Here is a 26,051-nt window from a genome sequence, read left to right on the forward strand (position 1 = left end):
ACATGACAATTTAACGAAGATATTATTAAATTTTTCACAAAATAATTAAAAGCCTATGATGCGGGTCGCGCGCACACACTCGCCAGACACTCCCTCACAGCCTCCCTCTACCTGAACATGCATCAAAATGTCGTCGTCTTAGACAACGGCGGCGGCCTAATCAAAGCCGGGATCGGCGGCGAGCGCGACCCCTCCGCCATCATACCCAACTGCGTCTACCGCCCGCTCTCCTCCAAGAAATGGGTCCACCCCTCCCCCACCGAGCCCATGGACCTCACCTCCGCCGCCGTCCGCCGCCCAATCGACCGCGGCTACCTAATTAACCCGGACCTCCAGCGCGAGATTTGGGCCAACCTCTTCTCCTCCCTCCTCCGGGTCAACCCGGCCCAATCCTCCCTCCTCCTGACGGAGCCCCTCTTCGCCCTCCCCTCCATCCAACGCGCCACCGACGAGCTCGTCTTCGAGGACTTCAACTTCTCGGCGCTCTACGTCGCGAACTCCCCCTCCCTCGCCCACCTCTGCGAGGCCAGCCGCCGCGAAATTAAGGCGCAGTGCAGCCTCGTCGTCGACTGCGGCTTCTCCTTCACGCACGCCGCCCCCGTCTTCCAGAACTTCACCATCAACTACGCCGCCAAGCGAATCGATTTGGGCGGCAAGGCATTGACCAATTACCTCAAGGAGCTCGTCTCTTATCGCTCCGTCAATGTCATGGACGAAACGTTTCTCATCGATGATGTTAAGGAGAAGCTCTGCTTTGTTTCCATGGACGTTGATCGTGACCTCCAGATTGCAAAGTATGTAGCTTTTCTTAATTTTTTGTTATTTAGTTTGATTTTGGTTGTGGATTTCTTGAAGAATGCAAGAATCTCGTGTTGAAAAATAGAACGATGTGAATTGAAGTGTGTAGCTTTTCTTAATCACATCGAGGTTTTTTTGTGATAAAACACCGTCTCTGTTGTGATTTGACCCCTAATGGGATAGGATCGGTGTAATTAGTAGTGGGCCGCTGGTTCGTCTATCCGAAATATTGAGAGGGCTTTTGTTGTTTGGAAATGGGTGTTTAGGAAACATGGGAAGGACAATCTTTTCAGGTGCACTTATGTGTTGCCTGACGGCATTACGCACACAAAAGGATTTGTTAAGAAACCGGATGAGGCGAAGAGATACTTGGCTCTGAGAGACGGCGACACACTTAAAGATGTGGAGAAGAAGATGGATTTGGATAAGATGGAGGTTACAGACAAGTTGGTGGATCGAAAGAAGATTGATTTGAGCAAGAATGTAATTTTTTTTTTTTCTTACTTTTGAGCTAATTGGATAGCTGCTTGTGTTTGTTTACTGGTTTTGAGTGTGGTTTGATGGTTTTCGTGTAGGAATTTGACCTGACAAATGAAAGGTTCCTTGTGCCGGAGATGATCTTCCATCCTGCTGATTTGGGTTTGTCTTACATTCTGGTTTCTTGTTTCAATTTGGGCTTTTTGTTTACTTTTTGAAGCATATACATATACGTCGTACGATTTGTTGCTGAATCAAACATTATAATCTCCTCTTTGGGTTCCATGTTGGTTAGCACTTATTACTACCGGTCAACTTTTGCGAATTTTTACTTGATATTTGTAGAGCGTAGCATTGGAAATATTTTATTTACCTGTTTGTATACAAAGTGATGTCGTGTGATCAGTCCTTTGAAACTATATGCTTAATGCAAAGGAGTAACTAGGACCTGTTTCTGCAGGAATGAATCAGGCTGGACTAGCAGAGTGCATTGTTCGAGCTGTCAGTTCCTGCCATCCACATCTTCAGCCAGTACTTTATGAAAGGTGACCTTTTAAACTCTACATTTTTCATGAGGAAATTCGTTTTCGATACTTACTAAAGTGTCTGAGTTGTGTTGGGCAGCATTCTCTTAACAGGTGGAAGCACTCTATTTCCTCGACTAGCTGATAGACTGTATGCACTGGTCACAACTTTCCATTTAATTGTGCAACGCCTGAAGTAATACGAAACCATTCTTTCACACTTAAGAAGTCTTTACTGATATTTTGCAGGGAGAGGGAGCTGCGGCCTCTTGTTCCTGATGACTATCCAGTGAAGATAACTCCTCAAGAAGAGTAACGTTCCTCCTTATCCACCGTTCTCTGTTTAGACACCTACTTACATTTTTATTAAAATTTTCCATGTTTCTCCAGTCCCATACTAAGCGTTTGGAGAGGAGGGTCTATTTTAGCATCAAGTCCGGATTTTGAAGCAATGTGTGTCACCAAGGCCGAGTACGAGGAGCTTGGATCTGCTCGATGTCGCAAGAGATTCTTTTAATCTTGAAGGGTAGGCTATCTGAAGACCATCTTCACCTTGCATTGTAATTATCCGTGACGTACTATTTGGTTGAGAAGATTATTAGCGATGGAGTTATATTCCAGGTAAATGTGGGACTTTTTGTACTCCACCTTTGGCAAGCAAATAGTCTGCCTCTGCGAGGGAAAATGCAGCTGAGTGCGCTCCTCTCCCCCTTTATGTTGTCACCGGTCATCGCCCGGTAGTTATAATGGACCTTATGGGTTAAGAAAGGGAAAGGACAGGCCTGGCAGCCTCGAGTACTAGCAATGGCACGCTCGCAACTAATTTTCTGTAGAAATTGCACATGATTTTGAAAGAGACGTTAGTCCCTGTCGGGTTAAATGATCAAACATCGATTGTTCAGATGAGTAACTTCAATGTGTGTTTTATAGGTACACTCGAGAAATCCTCCGCTCACAACTAAAGCAATCTTTTTGGCCGTCTCTACAATTTTCTACAGAAATTGCACATGATCTGAACAAGAGCCGCTAGGTCCTGTTAGGTTAAATGATCAAACGGCTCTTGTTCAGATGTTTAACTTAAAAATGCTTTTTTGATGTGGACTAGAGAAAGCCTCCGCTCGCAACTAACGCAATCTTTTGGGATTGCCGTCCGTTGTAGAGGCTTGACAGATCAGCGTATCCATACGAGAGCTCCGGCCGGCCACCAGCATCTTGAAAAAGTATTAAATTTTCCTATGCTTTGAGATGACAATTTTTCTACGTCTACAACATTTTCGAGCAATCTTTCTCGGTGGACTTGCGTACAAGATAGTGATTTTTCATGTCCTGAATCCAATAAGAGCTTTATACGATACAAGGGATGAAGGGATATCTTCAACCTGCTTTCAATTTAACTTAAGACGAAACGTATGCAACTATAAAATGTGGACAAGTTCAATGACTAGGGCCAATCCTTCATTCAGAGAATGGTTGCGAGTCCATGCATAGATGCACCAGTTTCCTTTGGTATTGCCCGTAATATTCACTGACTGCCATAACGTCTTCGCTCTCGGGGCCTATCCCAGGCAAGTTGAGCAGCTTGTCCCTGATCAAAGAACTAGATTCATCGTCACAGTTCCCTAAATCAGAGATGAAGTTGGCATGAATTTCTCGGCAAGCAAGGATGAACATAGCGGCCGTGTCAGGTTGTTGGGCCTCACGAAGTGCTGCCAGTGCCTCTTGTAGTGCACCAGCTGCAACATACAAAATGAGGGCCCTCCATATGTTGTGCTCAGCACGGAGGACATGCGAAGCCCATCTTAGCAACACCCTGTAAGAACATTAACACGCACAACTCAGCTACCATAACGACGAAAATCAGGGGACTACTAATCGCGCAATTTAGCCAAAAGGCAAGCCGCAAAGGGGGATGACTGATGAGTTTATCAACAGAAATCTACCGGGAAGGCAAAAATAGTAAGCTAATCAATTATAGTATACAGATGAAACTGGAGATGACAGAGGCGGCCTCAGAAATGGTGAAAAGAAAGTAAATAACCTTGCATAGTCGGATCCTTTCAAGTGCGTAGCAGCTAAAGTTGCAGCATCTGTCCAGCACCCAGCATCTTGTAGCTGCATAAGTGATGACATAGTACTTAGTACATAAAAACAACAGCACACAAAACATTATTTCGTGCATGATATTAAAAGAAATCTCACATCTTAGATAACTGGGGGTTACAGTAAATTTGTGTAAAGTTGAACTTAACCTGAGAACAAGCTTCTTGATACCTTCCCACAGCACAAAGAAGATGAGTACCAGACAACGACCTGTCATTCCTCACCATGTTGGCTGCAACAACCTAATAATATAAAAGTATCGAAAATTCTGAGACACTTATTCCAGCCACAACATGCAATTTGATGTCATGAGTTGATCCAAATAAGCACGCACCTTGACTGCAAGTTCAAGAAGAGACTTTGACACAGCAGAAGAAAGAGCAACAGCACGTAAAGCATTTGCAGAGAAGTAATTGCTCTCAGGAGGAGTGGAAAGCAATAAACTAACCGCAGCTTCTAAGTTTCCAATTGAGACGAGCCTACATCATCAAGAACGTAAAGTAAATCAAGAACCTCCAACAGGGAAAATCTAGCATTCTTTTTGAAACCGTTAGTGTTCAAGTAACTGGGCAATTTGGGCATTTGGCATGTTGCCAGAGACAGAAGACAATAGGAAGGATGGAACTGGAACTCAGCAAAAAGTAGGCTTCCTGTATAATTTCTCGTGCACATATGCTTATATGCAGCATCAACTCTTGCTTAAACATAATCAGCAGTTAGGTTGGTAACTACATCTAAGAAATAAGAATGACATGAAATACTCACTCATGTACACGATTCTGAATAGCATCTTCTCCCTCCAACTTCTCATGCCAAGGAATACGTTCACTAGCATTTGCCCACAAATCCTCTGGCTCAAAAGCCATTAATCTGAGCTGACCTTCGTTCTGCTAACCATAGAAGTCAATAAAGTACAGAGATGTTACAAAGTTTATATAAAGGAAATATCACACAATAGTTTAGAATTGAAGAGCACCAGATATAGGAGAAATGTGAGGTAACGTAGCGACCTAGCTTAAACCTTGTACACCAAATTTGAGAAAAATATTATCCTGAAATGTATCTTACCATTGCATCTTTCTTTTCTGTTCCAGACACCGACTTTCCTTTCGATGTTATCCTATTAAGCATAGATGCATCATCAATCTCTGGAACGGATGCTGAAGCAGGGGTTTTTTGCGGAGACTTATTTACCATCTTATTCATCAAATGGTTAAGAGCACGAGGCAGTTGTAGCCAGAAAAGAGCTTCTGAGGATTCGCCAAAGATTGCAGCAGCAAAAGCAAATCTCACAGAAAAACCTTTGTTGACCACCATTGCATATAATTTTGCCCTCTCATCATCCAGTATGCAGCCTGTGGAAATATCACATTTATAATCATAGAAAAGAACATAAAATAGTATGATACTTAAATACATTTCCTCACGAGTAGAAACATCACAAGAAAGACAGAGGACCCACCTTCTTTACGATAAGGTTCTAAGACTTTAAGCAGTAATTCTGGTACCACAGGGTCACCAACAGGTGGTAAATCGATCAGGTAACTTCGAAGATCATCATTGGACTTAGGAGTTCCTGGAATTTGGTGAGGCCTCTTATCTAAAGTTGTACTGCAAGTATTAAACCAAGAGGGCTTGACACCCAATTGTAAGATCACCCGTAATGCCTGTAATAAAGAATTACATAAATTTCAGTTGGTCAAAACTGAATCTCTACTATCTTCTCTTAACAATAAAACATAAAGCAGGCTATGTGGTTACTGATTCGGGGCTACTCTTAACTTTTCCCAGTAGATTCTGCTATTTTTTGTAAACATTTTGGTTAGCAACTCTCTTGCAATCCCCGAACAAGAACTAGGTCTATAAGGTTGCAGATTAGCATATATGAACGAGCATAAAATTCTAATTGTCAAGGGCCACGATTGAATTAATAATCAATAGAAGTGGAATAAGATAAAATATTGCTATCTTGAAATAAAATAGAAGGAAAATGGAAATTAAAAATCATAGTTACCAAGGCATGTGGTGTTGGAAGCAGTATAGGAGAACATAGAGGCATAGGACGGAACCTCTCTTTTATAGATCTGGGCTGGTGGGTATAACCAAGTTTTTTGTCCACTCTGCGTAAGAGTAAGATTATTAAAGCACAGAAATGACTACTTTCCCCCATTCTTAAATAACCTGATCCATAAGGAAATTACTCAATAAAGTTTGAAACATACAAATTAATCTCAAGAAGGCGAAAGCTACTATCAGCTCCAGCTATGCACAATAATAGTGGATCGTTTTTGTCAGTCCGCAAGGGCAACCAATCAAGTTCCAACACAAGGGTTCCAGGAAATTGAGGCTGTAAAAGAGAATTGGCTAATGGGTCTGGAGAATCCTGTGATTAGAAAACATGTAGAGAGTTATGGAAAAACGATAAGAAAGATCATTTGAGAAATAAACCATATAAATATTTCTGTTATACTTACAAGGTCAAATACTGAAAATGTATTGTCATAAAATAGTAGAGCAACGCGCCCCCTACTGCGGTCTCCAGGCACAACAGGTGAGAATTTAATTCGCCGGATACCTTCTCTATGAGTGTTAAACGAAGAAGAATATCCAGTAGTTACATCCCACCAGCGAATATTTCCTGACCTGTCCCCCATAACCTGAAATAATTTACAGAAATGAAATTTGAAATGATTGAGAATCTGATATAGAATACCAATTGGATGAAAAGAATACAAAAATTGTGATACATACTACATGAGGCAACCGGTAAGCCATGGCAGTAATTAGTCCATCAGATGATACGAACGAAGAAGAAGGCCATTTTGGTCTATAAACCAGCAATAAAGAACCACTATGAGAAAAACTTATCGACATGAAATATTAGTTTAGTTCGTAAGAGGGTAAACAGATGCTAAGATTGAAAGTAGAAATACACCTGAAGTCACGGATCCTTCGCCCATGAACCTCGAAAACACCTAGAGCACCATTTGCTAGTGCAAATGCAAAGCTTTCAGAAGTGTCATCTTGAGATCCATCTGAGCTCTCTGCATTTCAGGGAAGGATAAACTTTATTTTTGTTTATTTAAATAATTAAACAATCCAAATACAGAAGTAACTCATATAAAGCAAAGGCTAGTAACTCACTGGAATCAGATGATGCCTTTGTTGGAGAGGATGTCCCATCTGATGCCACAGGTGAGTGATCTTTGGGGGACGATGATGTTGATGATTGCGTAGCGGGTTTATTTTGAGCAGGTCGTGGGACTGCTGGGAGGGTCCATTCCAAAACCGTAAATGGAAGAGCTAATGATCTAAGCTATATGAGATAGAGAGCGTAATAAATACCAAGATGAGGAATCATAATCTTAACCTCTCCACCGTGGAAAGTTGTGAAATGCATAAAATAAGAAAAGGCATGCTTTCGTGGTCGTTTGATCTTTGAAAACTGTGAGTTTCTGTTTAATGTAGTTGAAACAAACAATTTCTGGGAAATATGTCAAGGTGGAATGTGAAATAACCAAAGAAAATATCAAATTTACCATAATAGGACTCTTTGTCATTGCCCAAACCTCTACTGGTGCATCACGAAGCAAAATAAGAAGGTACCTGCCATTTCGTCAACAGCATAAGCAAAATGTTACATTGTGTAGCTCAGGAAGTTATGAAGAACAACAACTGATGCCGATGAAAGCAGGGGGGAAGAAAAAGAGCACTAAACTAGAAACACTTGATCAAAATAGTGCAATTCACCATAAAAAATTATAAATATTGTACCTATAAAAAGACGATGAATTATAGTAAAAAGTGAACACTTCTAGTTTCTTTTTAGTTGAGTATCTTAATAAATTTGACAAAACCAAAAACATGACACAGGACATAAAGGACTTAACAAATAACCATAAATAAAGAAAAGAATCTAGGTCTGAAGTCAACCTTCCAGAGGAAGAGGCTCTTAAGGCTCTTATGGGTGCACGTTCAGGCTTTTGCAAAACCCGGAATTGCCTATTTAGGCCACTTCTAACACAGGTCACAATGAGCTTGTTGATGAAACCTCCAGATTTTTCACTCACCTAAATCAACAAAGGTAATGCTACACATTATGATCAACACAGATTGATGATTATTTATAGATAGAAAAAAGGCAAAAAATATACTAATCAAGGATAATGCAGAGCATAAAATCACCAACTAGTAGATGCAATCAAACAATTGATGTGATGTTTGAATTCACTGCAACCTACCTGACTGTATGAAAATGAAACCAGTCTAGAATTTCCAAGCCATCGTAATCCCCTAACAGTACCATTATGAACAGAAAAACTTGCAGCGACAGCATTGGCAGAAACATCAACAACGTCAACTGTCCCACTTTGAGTTCCCAAAGCAACCAATGGAACAGCTACAACAGGATAGTTTCCCCCACCTTCATGCATAATCAACTTACATGGTATCATAATTTCTCCCAAATGATGCTAACTCAGAAATATTCTTAAAATATAAAATCAACATATACAGTAGATTAGTGACAAGATTTACTAACGGCCCAGAGTAGCAGTTGAAGAGGGTGAAGGAACAGCCAGCATAGTCACTGCTGAAGAAAGGAGCTGAAGCTGTCCAACTAAGCTAATCTGCATCAGTAAGTTGGCTTTGTAAGCATGCAGGAATTTAATTTCAAATCTTCGCTATCAGGGATTGGTTGCATGGCATTTTGGATGAACTGAATTTATAGATATAACAGAAAGAAAATAGAAAAGAAAAGACTGGTAGTCCAGTACTGTGATCCTATTTCTACTGAAGCAACAATGCACTGAATGGGAAATAAAAAACATATAGATGAGTGAAATTTACAGCGAGGTACAACAAATAGTACACGAAATAAAACCAACTGTGTTCTGAACTACATGCAACGATCAAAAACATATGTTATAGCGCCTGTGTACATTGTACGGGTGGGGGTGTGTCCTTTTGAGGATCTCAACAAAGTCGTATACCAACTAATACCTAGATATTTTTAATAAGACTGGGTGTGGGAATTACATCTAGTGATCCAAGTCACATCCATTGTTAGTTATATTAAATTCACAAGCCCAAAAACCATCCAGTGATAGCCATTAACCATGAAAAATTAAAAGTTGGGAAAAACTACAAACGAACCTTAAGTACCAAGTCTGTATGGCTGACAGTAGAATTTGAAGGTCGGCTTCTACCACCGTTGATCTTTTCTATTTGTTTGCCGGTTTTCATGTCAAGTCCTCCAGTAGAAGAAACTATAATGTTTGTATTCGTACCAGGAACTGGCACTTCACTAATACCCAAGTTTGTATCATCCTTTCGATTATCTTCAAGCCCTTCAGCAGTCAACAGCCAGTTCCATATTTTTCCATCATCAGAAATGGAGATCAAATGCGTTTTAGAAACAAGAAGAGGCTCATCACAAAAATCAAAAGGATTATCGAAATCCACATCGGGGAAAGGAGAATGAGGTACATCAGAGTAAAGCTTGCCGATGTTCTGGAGGGTCGAATCTGATTGGGAGATGACGAGAGCAAGCACCAAAGGAGATGGGACAGATGTGCCAATTGAAGGCATCAGCTCTTCCATTGAACACATTATGTGCACCTGCCCTCCTCTGCACATACAAACAATATACATAATAAGATGAATACACTACTACATTTCGGTTTTTCAATCTAAACATTTCGTAAGCTTTGCCTGAAAATGTTTCAAATGCCTATAAATTCCAATCCAATTTCACATTCTACATCCTACAATTGATCAATTGATATTGAAAAAGCTGCAATCAGTCGAATTTTCGAAAGACTCACTCTTTTCGCCGCCAAGTACTGAGCTTTCCGTCGAGATGAGCGCAGTAGAGGAACTCATAATTTGGATCCGGCAGCACATCGAGAAACTTGCCGCAGCCGCGAGGCAATGTGGCGGAGAAAAGCGGCGTCTCGTACTGCAAATCGAACACCACCAGCTCCCGCGGGAACGTGACGAAAATAATGTGCCGCCACTGCGGCGAGAACGCGAACCTCACGGCGTAGGTCGGGAACACCGCCGAGGCCGACGACGAGTTCCCGGAGACTCCCCCGGCCAAGTCCCTCTCCAGCTTCAGCAACTCGGTGGAGTCAGTCCGAATCTGAAACTCCTTGATGATGACATCGGATTCCGTCTCGCCCAACACGGTGACCGAGAGCAGGAATCCTTTGAGTCCGACGACGCAGAAATGGCGCGAATCGAAGGGATCACGGCGGATGCAGGAGAGAACTTCGGGCGCGGCGTCGTATTTCCAGAAGCATCGGCCGGTGGAGCTGTTGTAGAGTGAGAGGGAGGAGAATCCGGAGATGGAGGCAAGGAGGTAGGAGTCCGGTCGGGCCTGGACCCACGCGAGGTCCTGGATGGCGAGTTTGGAGGGGGAGGAGTCCGTGTCGAACCAGAGAATCGGGGACTTCAGGCGAAGGTCAAGGAGGGCGATGCGGCCCTGGCGGTCACCTGCGGCGAGGAGGAGGTGGGAGCTGGAGGGCTCGGTGGAGAGGAGATCGCGGCGGAGAGGGAGTGGGGTCCAGCGGACGGAGGTGACGAAAGGGGAGAGGGAGGATGAGGTGGAGGAAGAAGATTGGGTTGGAGGGGGCATAGGGATGGTGACGATGAGCTGCATTGAGCGAACGTCGAGGACGGAGATGGAGCTGCCGGAGGGGAATGCGAGGAGGGCGGAGAGGCTGAGGTCGGCGGATCCGAAGTTGTTGCGGCTGGGTGGCCCCGGCAGCATGCAGTCCCAGCAGTCATGGACTGTAGACCCCGTCGAAGCTCTAGGGCTCGACATTCTTCCGTTTTCTGTCCGACTTTCTTCGTCTACCGCTGCGACTGCGGGTATGTCGACATTTCGGACACAGCGAGAGAAGAACGTTCGCCGTTGTTTTTTATTTTTATTTTTTATATACATATTTTTTCTTTTTCTTTTATTTTTTGTCAAAACATACCTTTTTCATTTAGTTTTTTTTTTTTTAAATTTTTAAATTATCTACCCACACACAAGACACGCCCAATACAAACCCTAATTTAGGGTCTAAAAATGAATCAACTATACACTAATTATTATGAAGATCCGATATTATGTTGAAGAATGTAAGACCCATACCCACATTGAAAACTTGATAGAAAATCACACTTATCGGATTTTGCAAGTGATTAAATTAGAGATTTATACCGCCATAATTAGTAGGGAGCTATAAACTTAATTCTAAAATGTTAAATTTATTTGAGTCATTAGTACTCATAATCGCTGTACATGATGTGTGTTCTTGAAGAACGGACGCACCACCAATACTTTTTATAATGTTTCAATAACATGTCGGTAGTATTACATAAATATCAAGCAAAATGAGCTCTAGACAAAGGCAACCAGCCAAAGGACTATCACGAAAAGAAACATGCGTAGTTGTACTTGAAAGTAAGTTGGCAATTCGGACTGCTCAGAAATTTGAAAGATTGGATGTGCACACAGCAGAAGCACAAGGGTTTCAACCTCCTTTACTTTGGAAAGATATCAAGATTGTACGGCCATTTTCAAGAGAGGACTACACATGAGAGGAACCAGATCCCTTCCAAACTTAAAGGAACTGAGCTCAAAGTATTGAGGCAAGTGCCTCGGCATCAAAAGCTGTTAGTTTGTTATAACAGTAATATGTAATTAGTTATAGTTAGCTAAGTGTATTGTTGTACAGAACCAAGGGTTATATATACTCTACAATGTAATAACATTATCAAGTAATGAAAAGTATTTCATCACAATTCTATCTCTCTCTACATTTCTCCTTCTCTTTCTAACTTATTTCTTACTCGAGAAGATATTGGTTTCTACACAAGGATCAAATGGTTCCGGCCATTGAAATTTCATTTAATGGCTACAAACAAGGGGCTCCTCTAAAAGGTATAATAATTGTAGTCGTTGGATCAAATTTCAATGTCCCGGATCATTTGATCATTGGGTTCAGTTCCTTTTGGTCCGGAGGGGATCCGGTTCCCACATGAGAGACATGTAAGTGTGGTTTTATTGCAGTGTTCACCATACCACTAAAAGGATGAACTAAGCCAACAAGGCTTTGCGGTGTGCGGGGTTAGGGGGAATGTCTATCGTACACAACCTTATTCTTGTTTTGTAAAGAGGTTGTTTCTATGACTCAAATTTGTGATCTTTCGGTCGCAAAAGAACAATTTTCCGTTATAAATAGTAAAAAGCTTGCTAAAAAACACCACTCCGTTCGAAAATTATAGTATTGGTTCGGTGTACTCTATACTCTGAAACTTTTGTCCGTCAGATTTTGATCATTAAATCTTAATTGAGAATCTAAGAGAACTTCCAGTGTAGGAAGCCCCCTAGGCAATAGACAACTCAATCTCCTACAATGAACAGTAATTGCCCAAGTACTCCACCCTTAAATTGAATAGCCAAACACTTCGTATTAAAATATTAGTATTTTTTATTTTATAAAATAATAAAAGATAATTTTATTTTTAATTTCAGATAATAATAAAATATTGATTAAGGGAAGTGTTATTGACACTCCAAAATTCTCATTCTAGACTCCTCAGAAGCGCATTTTTCTTTCTAAATATAGAAAGTATGAAGTGTAGAATGAGAATTTTAGAATGCTAATAACAATTCCCTTAATTAAAAATATTTAAAAATATTGAAATGTAGTATAAAGTGGAAGAACATGGTAATGTATTTATAGAAAAAAAAATTACAATTTTTTATATTTTTAATTAGTCTTTTATAATTTATATAATTTTTTAATAATTTAAATTATGGTTGACGTGATGACGTCATATAGGTAGGAGAGCAATTATTGCCCGACTTTTTCATAGAGCTCGCTTTGGGTCCAATTACCCGAGTAGTTTGGAGTATTTTGAAAAGATGAGAGAATGAATTGAATTGTCTATTCTTAATATGAATTGAATTGCCTATTCTTAATATAATACGCAACAATGAATTTGTTCGAACTACAAAAAACTTCAAAATGTAAGATTCAAAAATTCGAACTGCTTTGTACTGTGAAAGTGAACATAAAGGTGAGGTATTCCCTTGATTTGTGTGTTACATTAAAATGGTGGGTAAGGAGTATTTAATCCCCCAGATGCTTCATAATACCTCTGCACTCTGCAGGTTTTCATAATTATGAATTTATGATCTCACACAAAAAGATAGGATGTACTCGATATGTGACAGGCTTCTTCGCTGCCCTTGGATCCGTCAACCACACCATGTCCACGTCAACGCTTCCATCTAACGGTCATCCTTGGCACAAATACGTTAGAGTAATTTGTGTGGAAATGCTGGGAATATTAACTTTTCAGACCACATATGAGGATTGATTGTTATATTTATTCTTTAATGATTTAAAAAAAAAAAAATCCAACAATCAATTGTCATATTTGTGCTCTATAAAATACAGTTTGAGCATATGATCTTTCTATCATTACCGAACTTTTTTTAGGACTTTTTTTATAAAGATAAATTATGTCTCGTAACTAAGACATTATCGTTGAGGCACTACCATTTTTTAGTGTCGCCTAGTACCTATCTATTACTAACTTACTAAAAGGGTTGTGCTATCCACACACTTATTTTTACTTCTTACGCACCCTTTTCAATTTTCGGTCCTTAGATTGAATGAATTGAAGAAGCTTAATGGACAAAATTTAACAGGGGTGTGTGGGAGGTAAAAAGGCAGGGAGGATCCTCTTTGCGAGGATTTTGAGGATCCTCAAATCGTGTCTGTTCATCGTATCGTATATTGTACGGTAAGTTTTTGTCGGGTACTATTCATATTTAATTTTAAATAAAAGTATTTAAAATAATTTTTGACCGTATGATGTACGATGAACGGACACGATTTGAGGATCTCTAGGATTCTCACATAGAGAATTCGAAAAAAATCTTCATTCGTAAAAAGAAAATCTCATTTTCACCTTTTTGACACAAGTGGCAAGCTTGAATTGTATGGTGGTGCCATAGGATTGTGTCTTGGTCAAGACTAAGTTTCTCCCATTGTTAAATCATATGGCTAAAATATAAACAGTTTCATGGTTTTATTGTACGTTACGAATGGTATCAACCAACATTCTTACTTAAATTTAAAGTGACTTTTACTATTTAGTTCATTAAACAATAATTCATGTTTGTCAAAAAGTTATCATAAAGCTTGGAAGCCAAAACTTAGTATTCATCAACATACTAAATGCCAAAAGGACTGATTCTTTTAGTTAAGAAATTATCATAGTATGTTTGCAATTTAAGTGATTAAGAATATTTATCTTTGTATTCGAAATTTTGAACTGCGATGATTAGTACAATTATTTGCACACCCACATTGAGATTTGAGAAGGGGGAAAATGCCATGTTACATGACATGTCTTGTAGAGCATGATGTCGATTTCTCATTAGTAAGAATAAAGATGGGGTGTCAATTTTCTCCTCAAGTTTGTGTCTGCCCACGCTGGGCAAATTGCTGAATGGTATGGGGGAGGGGAGGGTCAATTTTACAGGCACAATTTGATGCCCACCCACAAGCCAAGAGGGTGACCCCCAACACACCCAAAAGAAAAGATTGAACATCAAAACTATGGTAAACTTTCTAAATTATTGGGGGAGGACAAAAGCGTGGGAAAGCTACCCATCCTCTCTCCCCATGTACTACCCAGCAAAAAACTGTGTCATCCCATTTGCACAATCCAGAGAGAAATGAGAGATTAAAGCACAACTAACCCATCACTCCAGTCCATGTAGGTTTCTAGAGTACCGGGACTAATCTATCCTCCCACCAAAACCCGCTATTTCTCTTCCTCCTTGGGATTGTTTCCCTCCTGCTGCTGCTGCTCTTCCGAGATGCCTAGGCCGGGCCCGAGACCGTATGAGTGTGTCCGGCGAGCTTGGCATAGCGATAGGCACCAACCCATGAGAGGTTCCATCATTCAGCAGATTTTCAGGTACTGGGTCGTCTTTGTTTCCATGGATTTCTCGGTAAAGGTCTCTGCTTTTTCACATTTTGCTGATTGCACACCACCTGTTTGATTAGGGTCGTCAATGAGGTTCACAGTTCCGTAACGAAGAAGAACAAGGAATGGCAGGAGAAGCTGCCTTTGGTGGTTTTCAGAGCAGAGGAAATTATGTATTCAAAAGCCAATTCTGAGGTTTTTCTCTTTTGTATTTCAGGTTTGCATTCGCCTTTTTGGCTGTTCCATTGCTCATTTTTTTGCTTTGATTTGTTGAAGGCTGAGTACATGAATCTTGACACGCTATGGGATAGAGCAAATGACGCCGTTAACACAATTATCCGGCGAGATGAGGGCACTGAAACCGGGGAGCTTTTGCCGCCGTGCGTTGAAGGTAACATTGTACTGCTTTCTTTTCATTTTGCTGGATTGAACTGTGAAATTATGCTACTTGGTTGTTCTCATTTCTCAATGTATATTAATTTAGCTCATTGTTCAAGCTTAGTTTAGTTTGTAAGAAGAGATTATTGTGCAGAATGACTACACTAGAGGTGTGATTTGTATGTGTGTTTTGGTTCCTCCTCTTTATGTTGTTCAGCTGCCCTTAATCTGGGTTGCACTCCAGTAAGAGCTTCAAGAAGCCAACGGAACAGTAATCCAAGGAGTTACCTCACTCCAAGAGCACAAGAGCCCGCTCCTATGCCTGCTAGGGTTTTGGATAAAGCTACTGATGAACGGCACCCTCAGTTTTCTCATCACTCTAGCAATTTATTGAACTTTGCAAAAGCCTCAAATGTGAACTCTGCACTTTTGGTCCCAGAATCTTACAGCCGCATGAGCCAGAGTACTAACCTCCCTAGCCCTCGGAATTACCCATTTTCACTTGAGAATGTTCCTGCTGGTCATAACCAGTTAGCAACAATGTCAACCAATAACCCCTCGAACTCGGGTTCAGTATATCCATTATATTACGGAACTCACCATCAACCTGAAGAGTTCCAGGTCGGTCCTCAGGTCCCAGAAAGTACATATTCTAGGACCATACATGTCGGCATACCAATTGTTACATCAGTTATGGAACCTACCAAGCAGAACCTTTTCTCCTCTCAAGGTGCTGAAAATGTGTCACACAGATTCACAGAAGTCATGGACACCCAGGAGAAGCCACGGGAAATCGAATGTGATTTATCGTTGACGTTGGGTCCTGTTGTCCACCCATGTACTCGAAGAAGCTTGGCCAGTGGAGTGGAAGATATTGGGTCGAGCAATTCTCAAGACGGGGGAAAGTTAAATGATTTTTCACCATTGAGAAGCAAGGAAATCTGTTTCTTTCCCACAAAGACTGCTTATGATCGCTTTGAGTCCACTATGTGGAATTCAGAGAGTGGTCGGAGTTCTGAGGCAACTGTAAGGAAGCGCAAGGCACCATTTAGTAGCAATGAGGAGGATAGGCAATATTGCTGGCAACCAGATGTTGTTCCCAACAGGTTCACTGGTCGAACTACAGGGCCTGGTTTGTAGACTCTTTCCCTACAGTAGTATATATGCTTCAAAATCCGAGATGCCAATATATTTGTTGAATCCTCTTATGAGAGGCTCTCGTCTTATGTATCTCTGATTGCAAAATTTCACGAGTTGATGTTAGTTGCTAGTTGCATTAGTGGAAAGATGTGAGTCGGAAATGAAACCCGAGTTCGATTCATATCATATGAACAATGTCCTGGTAATCATAGCTAAAGCAAGAAACATCATACTTCCAAATCACTAACGCTACATTGCTTGGACTTACAGAGTTGAGCGAAAAAGACAGAAATAAGTGTTGTGGGTACAAGGTATGAGAGCTATGTGGTATTGTGGAACGGGCCTTATGCGGCTCTGTTGTGTTACAGATTTCAAGAGAAATTCTGTTCCCTCTTCGTGTATGATTGATTATAGCCTTGCCTGATCAATGGTTGAACTCTTTGAAGGATCTGTAAAGAAACACCCTTTCTGGCTGGAACGGTTTGTCGAGGGTTCTTTTGATACAATGTCGAATCTGCTTAATTTCGAGAGTAACTTTATATTTTATGTAGCTATGATTGTCGTAATCTGTTGGTGCTTGGAGTGGTAATGTTGTGCTCGAGTGTAATGTACCACTCCGAAGGGAATTGTAATGTACTATGACGATTTGAAAAAAAAAAGTATTAGTAAAAACACACCTATCGAAGAAAAATCGCGAGTCGATTGTAACATAAGTGAAGGTTGAAACTGTGTTGAACTATTACAAAGGACAAGTAGAAGGAATGAGAATTAACATGTAATTAAGTGAAGAAAGAAATGATTACAAACCAAAATAAAAAGAAGAAAGAATTGACATATTCCGGAGATCACGACCTCAATTAAAAAGCCAACAGTACTTCGCAGCGAGGAAGCATGGGAGGCCGGTGGAGGAGCGGAAGGAGGAGAGTAGGCGTTGGCTGATCCGACGGTGAGAGTGACCTTTTGGCCCCGCTCGCAGTTCTCACCAACGGAAGAGATGAAGTAGCGACAACCATTAGAAAGAAGATCTACATACACCGGGCTGCTGGTCATGATCACCCTGCGATGAATTAAATCCGTCTAGTTCACCTAGGCTTCCCATTCGCAGCGTGACTAGCGCTTAACGTTTTAGAACATTGGTTGATACACAAAATATTGATAGGTAACATTTCAGTAGCAAAACGTTTTGAAATGTTTTTGAAACTCATTGAGGTTGTCTCGATCTGGAATGTCTTCAAAGAAGCTCATATTTATGAGTTGTACATTGACTAGACAAGTAGACGTTTCACTTGGACTTTAGACGTACGACGTTGTCTTTTCCTTCTGGTTTTTACTTTTTAACAGGGGATAGAGGACCGAAGAAAATATCTGTATTCCGTCGGTGTAGGAGATTTTTTTGCCCCCGTGCGATTACGTTTATTGGCACAAGACTTTTTCGTAAGTTCACGATCATTTTGTTTGTACTCAAATTTGAACCTTTTTTTCTTTTTTATTAGTTAAGTTGACTAGATCAACGTGTTTCATATCTCTGTATTCAAATTCGAGTTTTTTTTCTCTTTGTAACTTAAAAATAATTTAGTATAGACTACTGCTTGGAAAAAAAAAAAATTTATTGTTATTTATCTCCAAATTTTGGATCAAAATAATAATAAAAAAAAATCATAAATTATAATTTTCCGCAGTAATTTTATCAATAACAATCGAAAATGGAACTGTTACAATTCGTATGGTATTACAATTTGCACATACCATTTTTATTCAAAAGAATTGTCCACTATAAGGTTTGATTACATTTTATTATAAAACAAAATTATTTAATAAATGAACATTTATTGTAATATAGCTTATTTTTATAAATAAAATAGAGGATTAAACGATATTAATTCCTCGGAAATGACTGCTAAGCTTAAGCGACGAAGGAAGCTACTGCTACTAGTGCGGAGATGAGCCCAACGAAAGAACCAAGAGTGGTGGTAGTGAGAGATGAAGCATGGGAGGATGATGGTGGAGGAGCCAACAGAGAAGAGGTGGTGGTTGGTGATCCAACGGTGATGGTGACTTTTTGGCCTTGCTTGCAGTGGTTACCAACGGTGCAGATGAAGAAGCGAGAACCGGTAGAATTGAGTTCCATCCTCACCCCTGGTCCCCATACGATCCCAGGGTCACTGCAGTTATCATATTCTTCTTTTGATGCTACTTCCCCCACATTATGGTCCCACTTTTCAGTCCAGTTGAACACTGTAATGCCAAAAATTCACAATAATAAGTTAACAAAAAAGATATATGCATATTCATGAACTCGGACTCAAGAGTCATGAACGGTCAACTGGTCTAACTCACGTTTACTTAAGTTAATTAAAAATATATACAAATATTCATATGAACTTGGATGCTAGAGCCGGGAACAATGCCTCCATCAGCTAATTTAACTCGCGCATGCTTATTACTGGGAATGAAAGCGCACTTACCAACTATATCTCCTATTTGGAATGTCTTTGAGGCGGCCCAGTCGGAGTAAAAGGAGGTGTTTGGGGGAACAGTCCAGCCCAAGCTGTCACCAACTACGTATTCTGCTGCTGTTGCACCCTTCAAATTCAACAAAGAAGGGGAAGCCACCGCCATAACCACCAAGCAAGCTATCATCATATTCATATCTTTTCGGCCGCCCATTTCCCTACGCCTGATGAAGATTTCGATCGACGTGTGTGTTTTCTGCAAGTACTTTTCTTCAATATGAATTATGTAGACAAGTGTGTTTTGTGTTGTTTTGGAATGAGTTGGAGCTCATCAAATAAAGTTGGGTTGATATTTATAGGTGATGGAGGCTGGAGGCTGAAGTATAGACCCTTGAAACTCCTATTTTCTAAATAAAAACCCATCTAAATTTAAACATTCAAATAAAATCCAAATTTCAAATAGCCTACCATGTAGATAAATATATGACCAACTATTACAATACAATTACAACTTATGCCATAGCATCCTAATTTGGTCAATAAATGTTATTACTCATCCTAATTATGATGAGCAATTAAATCCATATGGATATTTTACCTTTCTTGTATCATAAATATTAGCAACATATATAAATTAATTTACCAAATTTAAAAGAGAAAGACAATCTTGTACGAAAAAAAATAATATTGTTTGAATTATGTAATTACTTACATACAAATTAATTTACCTACTTATAAAATATTATACTAATAAACCTGCATTTTGAATCATGTAATTACCTACATATAAATATTATACTAATTTACCAACATTTAAATTAATTTACCTACTTATAAAATATTATACTAATTTACCTACATTTAATATTATACTAATTTACCAACATTTAAATTAATTTACCTACTTATTAATATTATACTAATTTACCTACTTATTAATATTATACTAATTTACCTACATTTAAATTAATTTACCTATTCCAAAAAAAAAAAAAATAGTGATATTAGATAATGTTCGAATGTTGTGGGTTTGTGCTTGTAGGCAATTAAATAAACTTTTAATCTAATGCACATAAATCATGTAGGTAAATTAGACCATTTTGAAAGTAAACTAGACCCTTTAAATTTTGGTTTGATGTAATAGGTAAATTAGACTATTTTGTAGGTAAGAATTGTGCGGAACATATAGCTTTTGTTTTGTGTATTAGGAATTGGAATATTAGCCGAAGCTGTTTTAGGTTTATTGTTGTGTTGGTAGGTAAATTAACTTATATATGTAATGCACAAAATTATGAATTAGTATTATTATTTTTCAATTAGCATGTTATAACAATTTGAAAGTTAATACATTGAATATACAATGAATGGCATGAATTATTTTGTAAAATATATAAAATTAATTAAATGGATATAACAAGTAACTTATCCAAAAACCCCATCCAAGTATTAATAGGGGTAGTTTAGGCATTCGAAAAATACATAATTTGAAAAGTCAAACTTAATTAAAGAATTTGTTTAATTGAAGGTTAGTCAATGGGCTTTATTCAAGAAAACAAAAGGAGATGAGTTTTAGTAGAGGAAAATATAGTTTCAAGGGGTAATATCAAATTTTTAGTAAAATTAAGCATCTATGTTGTCTGCGTGGCGAGAAAATGAAAACTTTGAACAAGTTGAATTCAACCCTGCATTGCCTGGTGATTTTGATGCATTCTAAAAGATAAGGAAGAAAGAAATTACCAAGTTTTACCAGTCCTCATCGACCCAGCGTCAAAGACGTACGGTTTGATTGCGTGACGCTCTTGGACTCCCACACACGACCTGGTCTATGAATCGATGATTTCTTCTTTTTAACTTCTAGTTCTCAAAAACAATAGTATAATACGCAACTCTAACCCCAACCCCGCTCAATTGAAAATTATCGGGAAGAGAAGGAAGCAAAATAAAAAGAGAAAACAGGTTACGTGAACAATTGTGAAAGATGTGTAAGACGAAAAAGCCAAAGTAGCCAATTCGAGAACAAGTCAAAGAAAAACATTTCCCATGCTGCAAGCTGTTTCCATAACCTTCGATTGGTATTCAGACATGTCCTGGTCTAAAAAATACTGTAGTTAAGCTGACTGCAGTAGTTTGACTTCAAGTAAGGTACGCAAAAGAGTATCATATTTTGGACCAAACTTCAAATGTTTACTTTACCCTTGTCCCAAACTGGTGCCAAAGCTACCTTACCGACTTTTGTCACCCTTGCCTGATCCGTGGCTATGAGTATCATATTTTGGGCCTTCTCCTTCTGCACGAATCCAAATCATACCCTAATGAGTACCGTACCAACTGGATCGCATTGACATGAAGATTGCCAACGTGGCCAGAAGCTAGCTAGTAGCGTTATGGGTTATGGCCGGAACTAAACCTATCGTTCCTAGTCCAATACAATGTTCTAAAAGCCGTCGGTCAGCAGGAAGGGGTTTGGCGCTTAGGGACTTAGGCGGAAGTCTAGACGGTTTTTTTTTTTTTTTTTAATTTTAATTGAATTTAAATAAATGCACAGATAATTCTTGCCTTGTTTTTTTAATTTTTTTAATTTTTTTATAGAGAAGAATAATTATAGAGCAATCCTACACTTATCATATATTTCAATAATTATTTATACCATTTCACTAATAGAGGCAGAATTCAACAACACTTGTAGATCTCATTTTTATTAGAGAGATGATACAAATAAACGGTAAGAATAACATGTTTGACATGTTTATATGTATATGAGAGTTTTAGGTAATATTTTGGTGGGATAGGTGGAGACTTAAAAAGAGAGACAAAGATAATATATATAACGTTTTTTTATAAGAAAAGGATAATATCACGTTAAAAAAATAAAAAAAAGGGTAACAAATGTCAGCAAAAGTGGGGTCAGTTTAAAGAGAGGAAAAATAAGATAGACAAAACAAAAACTTAGCCAAAAAAAAAAAAAAAAAAAAAACCACTCGTGCAAACGACGTCGTTTTCTTCTTCTTCGTTGTGCTCCAGCTCCACATCTAAAAAAAACTTAGATTTCAGCTTAGTTTTGCACATAAGCTCGTGCGCCTAGCCCCGCCTAGACTTGTTTAGTCCCGCATAATCCCGCCTAGATCCGTCTAGTCCTGCCCAGCCATCTGTCTCATAAGCTTTCTAATTTGTGGCCGATTAGGATGAATCACGACTAGGCAAGTAGCCTAGATCGCTTTTTAGAACATTGGTCCGACACTATCACCATTGCCGCCACCAAACTCCACTTCAACTTTACCACCTGTTGCCACCGCTTTTTCTAATTATCATCTCCACCATGGTCATGTCTTTCTTCTTTAGTACTTACATCTAAATATTAACTCTAAATCTACCTCCAGAAGTAGAACATATATATTATATATAAAACATGTGTGCTTTTTTGTGTATTTTTTTTTTATATCAATAACACTATTTGTATCACATACATATAAAATATATGACCACCTCTATATAAAATATATAGAAAAGTAGATTCCAACTCAAATCCATTTTGAGATGGATAATGCTAGAGAGATTAAATTTGTAGAGTAAATTTTGTAACTAAATGACATGAAAGTTGATGATTGAATTATTACTTAAGTATTGATTAATGTGCTTATTTCTTATTAGTGACACATCATTTAGTTTGCAATTTAGTCTACAAATTTAAATTTTCTAGCGTTACCTTTTGAGATTAATACACATCGACATCGACCCTTCCTGTGTTCTTTGTGGCAGCCTCATTGAAACAACTTCCCATTTCATGAGCGACAGCTACTTTGCTCGGTGCCTATGACTTTTTTCTTCACTAGGCATATCTTCTCAGTCCTCTTCCTCTCTTTTCAGAGCAACTCCAGTGTGAAGAAGGCCCCCTAGGGAAACTTCCTATTCAATCCCCTCCAATGAGCAGTAACTGCCTTTTGCATCTCCACCCTTAAACTGAATAGCCATGGCAATAGGCAATAAGATATTAGTATTTTTATTTTATAAAATAGTACAAAATAATTTTATTTGTAATTTCGGATAAGATTTTTAATTGTTCTCGTTGCGCTAGGTGTCATTATCCGAAAAGACAATTTTTGGTGATAGATTTCGATAAGATTTTTATCCAATGCCATCGTGCCACGTGTTGTTACCTTTTCAGAATCGTTGAGGATATATTTCCGATAAGATTTTTAACTAATCACGTCGCACCATGTGTCACAATCTGTTTACGATATTTGAGGATAGATTTCGATCAGATTTTTAACGAATGACTGCATCTGCAGACCAAGTGGATGAGATAGCGAGGATGGGGAAATCAACCATTCTTGAGTCCCTGATGATATTTTGCTCCACAATCGAATTTATCTACACCACAGAATACCTCCAGAGACTTACTAAGATGGACTTGCAAAGGCTTCTAAAGAAGGGCGAGATGTGAGGTTTTCCTGAGATGATTGGAAGCATCGACTGTATGCACTGGACCTGGAAAAACTGTCAAAGTGCATGGCAATGAGCTTATGGGGACAAAAAATGAGCAAAAAGTATCATTTTGGAGGCGGTGGCTTCATTTGATACATGGATTTAGCATGCTTTTTGTGGTGTTTCGGTAACTCAAAATGACCTCAATGTCATTGCCCAATCCCCAGTGTTCAACGATATCCTGCAAGGAAAAGCACCAAAAGTCACGTACTGGGTCAACGGACATAAGTATTACGAGCCATACTACCTAGCAGATGACATTTACCCAAGGTAGTTATCGTTTGTCAAAACAGTGCCACGTCCGCGAAGTGCAAAGGAAAAACACTTTGCAAGCTATCAAGAAGGGTGTAGAAAGGATGCTAAGCATTGTTTTGGTATCCTCCAAACTCGTTGGGCGATTCTCAAGGGTGCTGCTAGAATATTTGATTTATAGTCTCTTCGATCCATCATGATGACGTGCATCATTCTTCACAACATGATTGTGAAAGATGAGTACGATTATGATGCCGTTAATGAATACGAGCCAAACACGATGAACAATTGAAGAACACAAATATATTATGCTCATGACGTCACTGAAGAACCCGTGCAACACGAGCCATTACAAAGGGATAGACGTTACAATGAAAGGCTCATTCGACAATATACTTTACTTCAGGACCCATATATGCACAATGTTCGACAAATTGACTTGATAAAGCACCGGTGGGAATTGAAACAAGCTCAAGAAACTTAAGTTCATTTAGTGTGTTTGTTTTCATTTGGTGTATTTATTTAATTTTATTTGGTGTGTTTTTTAAGTTCATCTAGTGAGTTTTTTTATTTATTTAGTGTGTTCGTAATTTTATTTGGTATGTTTATGTAATTTTATTTGGTGTGTTTATGTCATTTGAATAAAGATTCTCTTAGTTTAAATAAATTACCAAATTAAATAAATATACTCTTAGTTTAAATAAAGTACTAAATTCAATAAATTGGAAACAACATAAAGTACTCTATTCAATAAATAAGAAATTACAATCCAAAGTGATTGGAAAATTATGGGCTCTGATTAAAAACAAATTCCCTAGTCCCTCGTGAATGGAAAATGATCACCTAACCAATTTGTGGTGCTAGGACCATCTCCTCTTGTTCTCGCTTCTCTTGCATGCCTCCTTCGCACCACGTCTGCTTTCTTCGAATTCCAAAAATATTTAGAATTCGGATACATCGCCTCTACAGGCTCTTTCATAATATCACGATCTTGTTGAGCCCTTCTTTCTTCTCTAAGCTCTTCCCTTTCTTGCTTAAGTAGCTTTCTATCTCTCTCATTAGCTTGAAATAATCTTTCAACAACTGCAGCTTTTGCCTCCTCTCTAGCCTTATCAGCCTTAAATTTAGCCATTTCTTACGCCAAAGTCAATTCATCTTGGCGAGCAAGTCCTTCCATATATTTTGCATAATTATTCTTGGAAGCACTTCATTTTCTCTTTGAAGCCTCCTTACCTTGAGGCCTAATTGGATAACGGGTCGACCCCGACCCTTATTCAGGGGGCGTTTCCGGCACTTCTTCTGTGTCGATTTCATGAACATGCGAGGCATGTTCGGGCGTAGAGTGTAGATGGGTGCTGTTCATGACAACTTCTGGACTGACATGCACAACTTTGAATTTAGGACAATCTTTGACAATATTCCAACATTCCCATAGGGTGAATGATTTGTTTTTGTTGTTGGTTTTGGCATTATACCAAGATTATGCTTGAAGTGTCTACACAGTGCGGGAGAAGAAATAATTATAATCAAAATAGCTAATGTAAATTTGGATATAGCACAAACAAATAAATAATATATTGTTACTTGATCCACTAAATTTTTCCCATTTCGAAGATTACTACTAGCTTGTGCCAAGGCGTATCTCCAAAGACTAAACGATTGGCTGAGTATTCTCCAACGACTAGACATTGATTCTTTGGTTCTTTGCCCACCAATTTTCTCAAGAAATGTGATATGAATAAGACTCCATATTTCTCGCAACTGCATCTCATTACCCTAATCGGATCATGAGTAACTTTAACCCAGCTAAAACACAATGTAACATCCTTAATAAGCGTCCAATTCGTACCTGCATCATTAGTCATTTTGTTGGAAACCAATTGGATTGAAACTTTGAGAGAAAGAATGGAATGTGGTTGAAAGTATTTGAGAAAATATGAAATTTTGGTGTAAGGTAGAAGATAATGAGAATGTATTTATAGAAAAGTAAAATTTTTTAATTTTTTTTTTATTTTTTAAAATTTATTTTGGATTTTTTATTATTAATTTTTAACATTTTTTTATTGACTTAATTAATTTTTGCCATTGGATTAAAAAAAAATTGATATCCAACCTTCCAAATTGTGCCATGTGGCACAACGGTGACATTTCAGAATTTTTTAATGTGAATTCTTTGTTTTTAATTTATAAAGGCGAATAACGTGGACCGTTGATCTCAAATCCAACGGCTGATATTAAGGAAGGTTTGAATTTTTTTTTTTACCGTTGGAAATCCAACGGTACAGAAAAAGTAACCATTGAAATCCAACGAATGACGACGCGCCACGTGGCCCACCAACGGTAACATTTCAGCCATCTACACCGCGAGCCCTACCGACTGAAAAGCTATCGGTGACACGCCCCCACGCGCACGTGAACGACACGCGTCTGACGCAATTTTTTTTTT

The 26,051-nt window shown here is 38.8% G+C and overlaps 4 protein-coding genes across 7 annotated transcripts; 2 read left to right on the forward strand and 2 right to left on the reverse strand.

The window, feature by feature from the left end:
- The first annotated feature begins 67 nt into the window (after window positions 1-67).
- Window positions 68-2,703, forward strand: LOC137733133 (actin-related protein 6-like). Of its 3 annotated transcripts, XM_068472303.1 has the most exons (8): window positions 68-794; window positions 1,065-1,281; window positions 1,374-1,437; window positions 1,736-1,820; window positions 1,900-1,950; window positions 2,049-2,111; window positions 2,190-2,325; window positions 2,421-2,703. In XM_068472303.1, exons 1-7 carry the CDS (start codon window positions 118-120, stop codon window positions 2,314-2,316), a joined length of 1,284 nt encoding a protein of 427 aa, XP_068328404.1. In that variant the 5' UTR covers window positions 68-117; the 3' UTR covers window positions 2,317-2,325; window positions 2,421-2,703. The 3 variants fall into 3 exon arrangements, 2 of the variants coding, with proteins under 2 accessions (XP_068328404.1, XP_068328397.1); XR_011068407.1 differs by lacking the exon at window positions 2,421-2,703 and having other exon boundaries at window positions 1,914-1,950; window positions 2,190-2,268; XM_068472296.1 differs by having other exon boundaries at window positions 2,190-2,703.
- Window positions 2,704-3,063: 360 nt separating this feature from the next.
- LOC137733117 (uncharacterized) lies at window positions 3,064-10,866 on the reverse strand. Of its 2 annotated transcripts, none has more exons than XM_068472279.1 (19): window positions 9,725-10,866; window positions 9,054-9,528; window positions 8,440-8,527; window positions 8,141-8,322; window positions 7,833-7,969; window positions 7,439-7,505; window positions 7,044-7,215; window positions 6,835-6,943; window positions 6,651-6,726; window positions 6,374-6,556; window positions 6,122-6,282; window positions 5,914-6,019; window positions 5,362-5,566; window positions 4,968-5,254; window positions 4,665-4,789; window positions 4,234-4,378; window positions 4,049-4,141; window positions 3,838-3,911; window positions 3,064-3,609 (listed from the first exon to the last, which is right to left on the reverse strand). In XM_068472279.1, the coding sequence occupies exons 1-19, from the start codon at window positions 10,843-10,845 to the stop codon at window positions 3,255-3,257; spliced, it is 4,161 nt and encodes a 1,386-aa protein (XP_068328380.1). In that variant the 5' UTR covers window positions 10,846-10,866; the 3' UTR covers window positions 3,064-3,254. The 2 variants fall into 2 exon arrangements, with proteins under 2 accessions (XP_068328380.1, XP_068328387.1); XM_068472286.1 differs by having other exon boundaries at window positions 4,665-4,786; window positions 9,725-10,863.
- A 3,484-nt stretch (window positions 10,867-14,350) lies between these two features.
- LOC137738397 (uncharacterized) lies at window positions 14,351-18,225 on the forward strand. Its single transcript, XM_068478035.1, has 4 exons — window positions 14,351-14,891; window positions 14,981-15,095; window positions 15,177-15,291; window positions 15,496-18,225. Exons 1-4 carry the CDS (start codon window positions 14,791-14,793, stop codon window positions 16,416-16,418), a joined length of 1,254 nt encoding a protein of 417 aa, XP_068334136.1. The 5' UTR covers window positions 14,351-14,790; the 3' UTR covers window positions 16,419-18,225.
- Window positions 18,129-19,207, reverse strand: LOC137738406 (cucumber peeling cupredoxin-like). The gene is made up of 2 exons (XM_068478046.1): window positions 18,884-19,207; window positions 18,129-18,653 (listed from the first exon to the last, which is right to left on the reverse strand). Exons 1-2 carry the CDS (start codon window positions 19,083-19,085, stop codon window positions 18,322-18,324), a joined length of 534 nt encoding a protein of 177 aa, XP_068334147.1. The 5' UTR covers window positions 19,086-19,207; the 3' UTR covers window positions 18,129-18,321.
- Between the last annotated feature and the right edge of the window lie 6,844 nt (window positions 19,208-26,051).

Source organism: Pyrus communis, chromosome 1 (genome assembly GCF_963583255.1).
Source record: "Pyrus communis chromosome 1, drPyrComm1.1, whole genome shotgun sequence".
NCBI classification, from domain to species: Eukaryota; Viridiplantae; Streptophyta; class Magnoliopsida; order Rosales; family Rosaceae; genus Pyrus; species Pyrus communis.

Coding starts and splice junctions, on each gene's coding strand:
- LOC137738406 (XM_068478046.1), bottom strand. CDS start 19,085: ATGGGCGGCCGAAAAGATATGAATATGATGATAGCTTGCTTGGTGGTT. Junction 18,654..18,883: donor CCAAATAGGAGATATAGTTG/GTAAGTGCGCTT, acceptor TTGGCATTACAG/TGTTCAACTGGACTGAAAAG.
- LOC137738397 (XM_068478035.1), top strand. CDS start 14,791: ATGCCTAGGCCGGGCCCGAGACCGTATGAGTGTGTCCGGCGAGCTTGG. Junction 14,892..14,980: donor ATCATTCAGCAGATTTTCAG/GTACTGGGTCGT, acceptor CTGTTTGATTAG/GGTCGTCAATGAGGTTCACA. Junction 15,096..15,176: donor ATTCAAAAGCCAATTCTGAG/GTTTTTCTCTTT, acceptor GATTTGTTGAAG/GCTGAGTACATGAATCTTGA.
- LOC137733117 (XM_068472279.1), bottom strand. CDS start 10,845: ATGTATATAAAAAATAAAAATAAAAAACAACGGCGAACGTTCTTCTCT. Junction 6,557..6,650: donor CTTACCGGTTGCCTCATGTA/GTATGTATCACA, acceptor AAATTATTTCAG/GTTATGGGGGACAGGTCAGG. Junction 3,912..4,048: donor ATCAAGAAGCTTGTTCTCAG/GTTAAGTTCAAC, acceptor TCACTTATGCAG/CTACAAGATGCTGGGTGCTG.
- LOC137733133 (XM_068472296.1), top strand. CDS start 118: ATGCATCAAAATGTCGTCGTCTTAGACAACGGCGGCGGCCTAATCAAA. Junction 1,438..1,735: donor CTTCCATCCTGCTGATTTGG/GTTTGTCTTACA, acceptor CTGTTTCTGCAG/GAATGAATCAGGCTGGACTA. Junction 1,951..2,048: donor CCTCGACTAGCTGATAGACT/GTATGCACTGGT, acceptor GATATTTTGCAG/GGAGAGGGAGCTGCGGCCTC.